Source organism: Salmo trutta, chromosome 9, assembly GCF_901001165.1.
Source record: "Salmo trutta chromosome 9, fSalTru1.1, whole genome shotgun sequence".
NCBI lineage: Eukaryota > Metazoa > Chordata > Actinopteri > Salmoniformes > Salmonidae > Salmo > Salmo trutta.
Window position 1 is genome coordinate 26,310,618 of NC_042965.1, and position 9,732 is coordinate 26,320,349.

Sequence of the window (9,732 nt, forward strand, 5' to 3'; positions counted from 1 at the left end):
TTTTCAATGAAAATGGTCAAAAATAAACAAAAATGCTTCTTAGCAAAGAGCAATTTCTCAAGCACAAATTTCACTAGGACAGTCTGGGGATGGTCTGATTTGGGATGTGAAAACTGAAAAGTAACTGTTATTAGCAGAGAGGTTTGGAACTCTCTTATTGGTCTGTTAACTAATTTACCACCTAGTGATGTCACCAGGCAGGCAAACATTCCATCCCAATAAAACACGCTGAAATTTCAAACAGTCTTTTCAAACAGCTCTGACATTATCCTAACTTTTAAATTTCATAGTATTATTCCAACCTCATAATATGGAAATATAAAACACTGGAAAATCTTGTTTTTGACTGCACTGGACCTTTAAGGTCGACAAAACAATGTTCTGATACTGCTTTCTCAGCATGAGGAGCACAGGCTGGTGTGTCTGTATGGATCCTTTTCAAAGTCTCCACTCAGAGCTGATACCGAACAATGTTGAAGTCCGAGACAAGAAGTGGTTGTGTGATAAAAGCCACCGACAGCCTGACTGAGAGACATCCCTCTCAGCAGGTCTCTCTGATCTACAGTCATTCATGTTCAAATGGAACTGAAAGTTTTCCGTTGAGAGACTCATGTTGTTTACCAAGAGATGGATAAAGTTCTATAATTGACAAGAACTGGGAGGGAACATGGAAGCCTTGCTTTGCTTTTTGACCCACATTTTAATGCTTCTTATGAAGATGAATTGGGTTACTTGGGAGTCAAAAACCAGATGGCACACATACGCATCAACAGTATCACAAGATGTGTTAGAAATGTAAAAATCATTCAACTGCCAGCATCAATTTATCCACGCTTTGGCAATAACATCTTTGGTAGCACCCTCTACCCTCAGGGAAACTAAGTCAGCCAAAACATTTCGTTTTTGAAGGGCTGTCCTTTGCTTTTAAAAATACACTCAGATTTATCTGACCAAATCCAGGCAAATCTTTTCCATTCCCAAATGGGCCCACGAGATTAGCAGGCTTTGTAGAGGTCCAGCAGTCCTCTATTGACCTAGCCAAACACTATGGTTATCGTTAGCGCCTACAGAAAATGCATGCAAACATGACTGTCAGAGTGCTATGCAAGCTAGGACATTTTTTGAAAGCCTGGTATGAAGCAGATGAGTTAAATCAGAGATATGCTCTAGAGACAATGATGCACCACAGATTAGGTGAATTAAGGGAAATAATAGTGGGATAGTGGGTGAATAGTGAAGGGATAGTGGGCAACCTTGGACAGCATCCAGCCATCCGTGGCTTATACATAGTGAAGATGATTATCAAAAACCAAAACCAGATTATGCAGAGGGAAAGAAAGTGAAAGCCAGTGGGGAAGGATGTGGGAAATAAATACACAGGGAGTGGGACTTTTTAAGCATTTCTAAACAGCTGGATCTGCCCAGTTCCACACAATTTACATACAATGGGGGGCGGGGGGTATTCAGTGAGCCACATATAACTCGTAGACCCATGTATAATGTGTCTCCTCACAGTTAAGTACAAAAGGTACTGTACTGTGTTTTGTCTGGGGGAATAGTCCGACTCCACACCCAGACCTGCCACTCATACTGCCGACCTGAGAGTAGCGGAGCCACAGCACCCGCCTGTGGTCACTCTTCAGAGGAAACTCTGACTGGCCAATCCTTAGTCAGCAGCAGCCACCCTATTCATATTACCGAGAGTAAGTTAAGTAGAGGGCTAATGAGCAAGACTGAGAAAAGCCCATTCCAGAGTTGCATGTTGTAATATTCTGACAAACAAAAGAAACAATCTGCGTTGTCCAAAATAAAATAATGGAACTGTGTGCCTGACTACAGTCCAATTCTACCAGACTGTAGTTGGACAACAATGGTCCTCCGAGAGTAAGGGACCTGAGAAGGTCTGTTGTTTTCTTTTTCCAGGAAATGGATTTCTCACAAGGTGCACAAACCTGGTGTCCCAGGTCTAAATCAGAAGCTTGTATGAAAGACAGAACAGAAAACAGCAGACAATGGGTCACACTAGAGACCAAGGCCTAACTGTAGAACTCTGTCTAGTTTCCATGGAGACAGACTGGAATGATTGACATTTTGAGACAGACTGCTGTGCTGGTCATTACCCATGTTTGAAGGTTGTTGATAATGGACCTGGCAAAAGCACAGCTGCTTTTTCACATTATATAAAGCATACAATCTAATGTTCTTGAAATAATTGTAAGACTGCAGACCAATGAAGGGCATATTACTGTGACATAAACAAAAGAAGACATGAGGCAGCTACCTTCTTCAGTAAAGATTAATAATGTAGTCAGGAATAGTTTCCTTCCAATATTTGGAGAAGTACAGTAATAAATACAGTGATGAACATTCAATAAAAAGTAGATTCAGAATATCAGATTTACCAACTGATTCAACTCCCAAGGGACTCTTGGTCTTTGCTAACTGTAACACATGTACCTAATGTTTCTCATTCTATTACTTAGACATGCAGACAACTAGACACTTGGGACAGTTTAGTGCTTGCCCAAAAGAACATTGACAGTGCAAATACAGTAATATTCCTTATTCAGTATTTTTTTTAAAGCATGATTAAAAACCCAATATAGATTCACATTTTCTCATAAGATTTGTGCGACAAAGAAATAATAATAACATTGATGACAGAGTTCTTAGAGAGACTCTGTCCGGTCCCTCTCACCCTGTGCCATCTGTTCAACAGCGTTACAGTGGACAGCCCTGCTCCCCAACTTAATGTACAAAGGCCGTTTCTAAGGCTCTAGTATTTTATGATGACTCAGGGCAATAGGAATGTTCTGGGACACTGTGTGGGAGGTTGGAATTAGTTGGTCAATTCAATCTGTAACAGTGGACAAACAGTAGGAATTAACTGGATACTGAAGGGTATTGGTGTGGAATAAGAGAAGGGGTACAGAGAGGTTGTGGTCCAGGGACATCTTTCTCAGACTGCTTTGGACCACTGTGCTAAGACTGGGAGATATGTGTGTGTATGGGGGGGATAAACACTTGGGTAGGCCACTGGTCAGTAACAATGCATTTGTAAAGGGTGCCTGAAAGAAAGGTTTAGTCCAGAGGCACCTCTCGGGGTATGAGTTCCTGGGGCATGGTGGCCTTTTTGGACTCCTTCATCTTGTCCAGGCCGAACAGCAGGTCCAGCTGGGTGATGGGCCGCAGACGCTCCTCCACCCCTTCTCTGGAGATGGATGGGACAAAGGTCAGAGGTCAACCAAAGATGCAGACATACAGTACCAGTCAAATGTTGACACACCTACTCATTCAAGGGTTTCTTTATTTTTACTATTTTCTACACTATAGAAAAGTGACATAAAAAGACATAAATATGAAACACATATGGTCATCATGTATTAATGAGGTAGTCACCTGGAATGAATTTCAACAGGTGTGCCTTGTTAAAAGTTGATTTGTGGAATTTCTTTCCTTCTTAATGCGTTTGAGGCAATCAGTTGGGTTGTGACAAGGTAAGGGTGGTATACAGAAGACAGCCCTATTTGGTAAAAGACCAAGTCCATATTATGGCAAGAGCAGCTCAAATAAGCAAAGAGAAATGACAGTCCATCATTATTTTAAGACATGAAGGGCAGTCAAACTGGAACATTTCAAGAACTTTGAAAGTTTCTTCAAGAGCAGTCGCAAAAACCATCAAGTGCTATGATGAAACTGGTTCTCATGCGGACCGCCACAGGAAAGGAAGCCCCAGAGTTACCTCTAATTAACTTATCCTCTGCAGCAGAGTTACCAGCCTCAGAAATTGCAGCCCGAATAAATGCTTCAGAGTTCAAGTAACAGACACATCTCAGCATCAACTGTTCAGGGACAGCATGAATCAGGCCTTCATGGTCGAATTTCTGAACAAAACCACTACTAAAGGACACCAATAAGAAGAAGAGACTTGCTTGGGCCAAGAAACACGAGCAATGGACATTAGACCGGTGGAAATCTGTCCTTTGGTCTGATGAGTCCCAATTTTTGGTTCCAACCGGCGTGTCTCTGAGACGCAGAGTAGGTGAACGGATGATCTCCGCATGTGTGGTTCCCACCGTGAAGCATGGAGGTGGTGGTGTGCTTTGCTGGTGACACTGTCAGTGATTTATTTAGAATTCAAGGCACACTTAACCAGCATGGCTACCACAGCCTTCTGCAGCGATACGCCATCCCATCTGGTTTGGGCTTAGTTGAACTATCATATGTTTTTCAACAAGACAATGACCCAACACACCTCCAGGCTGTGTAAGGGATATTTGACCAAGAAGGAGAGTGATGGAGTGCTGCATCAGACGACATGGCCTCCACAATCAACTGACCTCAACCCAACTGAGATGGTTTGAGATGAGTTGGACCGCAGAGTGAAGGAAAAGCATTCCATATGTTTTATTTCATAGTTGTGATGTCTTCACTATTATTCTACAATGTAGGAAATAGTCAAAGTAAACAAAAATCATTGAATGAGTAGGTGTCCAAACTTTTGACTGGTACTGTAGGTGTTTTATGAAAAATGTTCAACCATCGCCAGCTTTTAAGAGCTGAAGACTTCTCTTGTTGAAAGCGAAAAACACAAGCACAACACAATGAAGTATACTGTAACTTACAGCTACATTCAGCATAGTAAAAAGGTCAAAGACCAGCAGTTTGATGCTTGAGTTAGAAACAGTAATGGTAGTTACTTGTCTTCCTCGTCATCCTCCTGCATCTGCTGGGCTATCTGTTTCATCTGCTGCTTGCGGACGTAGTCTCTAACACGGTACATGGCAGCATCGCGACACAGCTCCCTGAGGTCACTGCCTGATGAACCCTCCGACTTCTCTGCTATCTCCTTCAGATTAATGGCATTGCTTAGCTGAGGAAGAGACGGACAAAGTGTTGGTTTAGTATACAGTACATTTATTCAGGCATGATACCGTAAATCATTACTATTCCAGATTTCATTGTCATTTGTTGTGATGTTTGTTACCATTTAACCTTGAAATCCAACACAACAGTGGATCGGTATGAAACAACTCAAACTGGTTGGATATCTGAGAGGAAACCAAGGGATGGAGATGGTGTTAGCTTACATTTTCTCCTGCCAGGATCAACTTCAGTATCTCTGTTCTCTGTCTTGCAGTCTACAGAAGTACATAACATAATGAGAGACAGTTTTTAACATGACAGCTTGATTATCAGAGTGCATTCACAACGTTCAAGTGTGTATATCTCACCGGTAGGCCCACGTGAAAGGTGGTGGGCATTCTGCGCAGTATGGCCGGGTCCAGATCCTGTGGTCTATTGGTGGCCCCCATCACCATCACCTGCAAGAACAATACCACAACATTAACTAGCTGTACAACCAGCAAAGCAAGATATTAAACCAATGGCCAATACTCATGGAAGAGTAAATAAGACAAATCTAACTATGGGAGTTGGTGGTGGTACCTGGCTGCTTGCCCCAGTCTCCAGCCCGTCCCACAAGCTCATAAACTGGGCCTTCATCATGGCTGTGGCCTCATGGTCCAGACTGGAGCGATTCCTCAGGAAGGAGTCTGAAAAATAAGACTCCAAAAGTGAACACAGCCTCAAATATGATTATATAATGGTTGAGGTTAAAGAAATCAGTAAAGGATATCAATCAAGAGCATTACACTACTGGTTATTTAATGAACGGCTCTCACTAATGGTTCACAAATGAGTTTTAAAACGAGATACGTAACGACACACTCACCAATTTCATCTATGAAAATGATACATGGCTGGATCTTGACAGCCAATGAGAAGACAGCAGCGGTGAGCTTCTGTGATTCGCCGTACCACTTGTCTGTCAGAGTGGAGGGCTGCAGGTTGATGAACTGGCATCCTGAGGCTTTGGCGGTTGCCTTGGCAATAAGAGTCTTCCCACACCCGGGAGGCCCATACAACAACACCCCTGAGGTGGTGACAGAGAGACAATCAAATAATTCATTCACTTAATGTCCAAAAGTGTTACCCAAAATAATTTACTTTGGAAGAAAAAAATATGCAAAATACAACATGATGTGAAATGTGCCCTGAAGCATTCACCTTTGGGAGGCTGAAAGAGTTTGGATCCAGCCAGCAGGTGTCTCTTCTGGAAGGGAAGGATGACAGTGTCCTGCAGCTCATAAATGACCTCATCAAGCCCTGCAATATCCCTCCAGGACACCTACAGATGAAGAGCAGCAAAATCATTAGGCTTACAACTTTATAAACAATGTGCAAAATGACTCCTTTCCTCTAACTTACTGTACAAAGCACCAATTATGTAACACCACAAACTTGGTAAGTCACAAAAATACAATTTAAAGAAGAACTGTCACACTTTATAGATTTCCCTTACCCTCATGCTGCGTGGATCTACCAGGTGAGAAGCAATGTTCATCTCATATTCAGTGAGTTTGACACCCTCCACTCCAATCTGCTTCATCAGCTGCTCTGCCTGGAGGAGGAGATGGATGTCATTCTACTGCTTAACACAATTGATGGTTAATCTAACAATAATACATAAATATATATTATAAGATGAATCAGATCTAAACATAAACAATATGTGCGCATACCCTTTTCTTGGCCTGGATCTTCTGTTTATGTGTAGGGTCCATTGCCTCCACCACCCATTTGATGCCGTAGTAGGTGGCAGCTCCAAAGATGGTCAGTCTCACTATCATTCCCACTACTTCATTTCGGGAAAGAGGGCGCATCAACACCTGCTGGGGAATGTCTTTCAGCAACATCTCAGCAACCAGTTGTCAGCCCATTGGCAGAGAATGACAATATGCGGTGCACAGGGAACTGCCTGAAAGAGAAACTGGAAGCACAAAAGACAAGCTGTTTCAAAGTTTCAAGCTGTACTGTAGCAACTGAAGCAGAAGTAACTGTTCAGCTCAAGCTTAGCTCACGTTCACCAAAGTCAAAGACGCAAGCCTACACTCCTTAACAGTACATCTTGGGCTAAGGTCAAGCTTAATCTTGTAACATACATGACTCATGATTAAGGTCATGCTGTTCTACAGTGATTCTCTATGAGATGAAACCACTGTCACGGAACGTCACTCCAGTAAATACAATTACTGCACACTAGCTAACGTCAGCTGCTAGTCCTAACAAAATAGCTCGCTAACGTTAGCCAACATCTCACTTCTGTCACCTGCACATCTGACTGCAAAAATGTGTTACAAATTCGAATTGTTTACTCTCGTAATTACGATCGGACACATAGCAAACACTCACGATGAAGCTTGCTAGCTAGCTACTGCCTTTGGCTTAATTTGGATTGCTATGGATGCTAGTTAGCTACCGTTATCACGAATGCTATCTAAATACCCGGCTAGCGGCATGCATAGCTAGCTAGTAACGTTAGTCAAGCGTCAAAAGAAACAAATGAATAACTGGTATGTTCAAACTACATATATGCAGTCTCTAGAAAACCGTATGTGATGTCATAAAATAACGAAACAACCCTAGAAATACACTCACGAAATCAAGGCAACCCCACAGCGAACTAGCTAGCATTATGTGAAGTGTTACTGGCACTGTACACCGATCTGAGGCAAAGGTTCAATCCTCGATAGTTCCGGTCTAGATCCGTCTTCGCAACCAGACAACTACCGTTCTTATTCTTCTTCTGTAGGTTTTAGGGCAGACTACAACCCAAAAAGGTGTTTTTGCCGCCACCAACTGGATGGGTTGAAACCCAAACAAGGTTCAAAGAAAATCCATAGTAATAAGAAACGAACTTCATCCATCCAAATAAAAATATTTAATTGATAAATCAAAACTCCCACTTCTTCCTTCTTTCAAATCTCCTTATCTCCCTTTTCAGGCTCTAGGGCCTGAGGGTGGTTCGGCTTGTGACAATATTTCATGTAACTCCTTCACCGAGAAATCTTTCAGCGCCAGGAACTGCTCCACCCCATCCACAATGATTTATATCTTCCTGGACCTTCTCTCCACCTTGGCAGTGCCATTAATCACCATAGCTATAAAAGCCATGAAGTCCACCTTCTTAACCTTTAAAATGTCAGGATCCTGCTGGTGAAAGGCAACCACTGCAGCCTGCAGTGAAGGCCTATCCACCACCATGGACTCTTCAGGTGCACTATTCAAACCCTCAACCCTTTTAACAGCTGCTGCATATGAAATGCTCTATACAGCCCTGACTTTGGCCACATCATTCTCTTTCATTCTTGAAAGACGTGGCTTCATGGTTCCCACCACAATTGTAACATGTCACATTTTCATCACTTTTATAACACATTATATGATATTTTCCACAACTTGGACATCTCGGCTTCTCCCTTCTGCAAACACTTGAAACATGACTAAAAGCTTTTCAATGATCACACTGCATTGGACTTGGGATAAATGCTCTGACTCTGTAGTTAATATACCCTAACCACACTTGAGTAGGGAGAGACTCCATATCAAAAAACGAAAGAACAGATGGACTCTTCACTTTTTCTTCATTCACCACACGATTAATTTGACATGCATCAATCACTCCAGGAATATTTTGAATCTCTTCAACATCGACTTCCCACGATGTGCCAGATATAACCCCCTTGATGGGTGCCCTGTTTCCAAGAGACACACATAACACTTCAAACTTATCAAATCGGGTGAGACACAACACATTTTTTCTGATCCGCCTCTCGTGATCCTTACAGCCTTCACTCTACCCAACACTCTCTCCACCAGTTTGGATATCTCAAATGGATTCCTCAAAATTGGTAATTCGATCAGCTGCTCCTCATTTACAAACCCGTACTCCTACAAGATACGAAGTGACATTCTCATCACTGTACTCTGTTTTCCATTATTTTGGACAAGATTCCAATTCTTCTTGATTCTACCACCATTAGACCGCTTCCACCATCTTTTTCAGTCTCCCTACTCTCAAAGCCTAGACAAATCACTGTTCCGTCTCCCGACTACCATGCACCACAAATACTACTGAATAATATTATTATAGAAATTTGACAGGATACCGTGTTCATCACAAATACATTTTTCTATTTAACAAGTAATGACACAATAGCAGTCATCTGAGAGATACAGTATCCTAATTCCACATAGGAGCCACTGGGTGGCATACTTAGCACACTAGATAAAACAGAGAGCAGCGCAATGGAGAGCAGCACGATAAGCATGTACAGTGCCTTCACATTTTGTTGTTACAGCCTGAATTCTGTTTATATATAAAAAAATATATATTCTTTTTTTCTCACCCATCTACACAAAATAGTCCATAACGACAAAGTAAAAACATGTTTTTAGAAATGTTTGCAAATGTATTAAAAATGAAATACAGAAATATACCATTTACATAAGTATTCACACCCTCTCAGTACATGTTAGAACCACCTTTGGCAGCGATTACAGCTGTGAGTCTTTCTGGGTAAGTCTATAAGAACTTTGCACACCTTTATTGTACAATATTTGCACATTTTTCATTAAACAATTCTTCAAGCTTGGTCAAGTTGTTTGTTGATCATTGCTAGACAGTCATTTTCACGTCTTGCCATACATTTTCAAGCCGATTTAAGTCTAAACTGTAACTAGGCCACTGTAACTAGAACATTCAATGTCGTCTTGGTAAGCAACTCCAGTTTTGTACTGAGTGTACACAACATTAGGAACATCTGCTCTTTCCCATGACGTAGACTGACTAGGGGAATCGAGGTGAAAGCTATTATCCCTTTTTGATGT

At 41.8% G+C, this 9,732-nt stretch overlaps 1 protein-coding gene across 1 annotated transcript; it reads right to left on the reverse strand.

Annotated features, from left to right (window-relative positions):
- Positions 1 to 680: 680 nt before the first annotated feature.
- atad1a (ATPase family AAA domain containing 1a) lies at positions 681 to 7,605 on the reverse strand. Its single transcript, XM_029763297.1, has 10 exons — positions 7,501 to 7,605; positions 6,585 to 6,832; positions 6,365 to 6,463; positions 6,070 to 6,190; positions 5,735 to 5,935; positions 5,449 to 5,555; positions 5,235 to 5,324; positions 5,091 to 5,141; positions 4,701 to 4,873; positions 681 to 3,211 (listed from the first exon to the last, which is right to left on the reverse strand). Exons 2-10 carry the CDS (start codon positions 6,756 to 6,758, stop codon positions 3,082 to 3,084), a joined length of 1,146 nt encoding a protein of 381 aa, XP_029619157.1. The 5' UTR covers positions 6,759 to 6,832; positions 7,501 to 7,605; the 3' UTR covers positions 681 to 3,081.
- Between the last annotated feature and the right edge of the window lie 2,127 nt (positions 7,606 to 9,732).

What these genes read in the sequence shown, in the direction of transcription:
- atad1a (XM_029763297.1), bottom strand. Translation starts at nt 6,758, where the DNA reads ATGTTGCTGAAAGACATTCCCCAGCAGGTGTTGATGCGCCCTCTTTCC. An exon ending in CATTTTCATAGATGAAATTG is followed by an intron (nt 5,556 to 5,734) that starts GTGAGTGTGTCG and finishes CTTATTTTTCAG; the next exon opens with ACTCCTTCCTGAGGAATCGC. An exon ending in CCTTTCACGTGGGCCTACCG is followed by an intron (nt 5,142 to 5,234) that starts GTGAGATATACA and finishes GTACTTCTGTAG; the next exon opens with ACTGCAAGACAGAGAACAGA.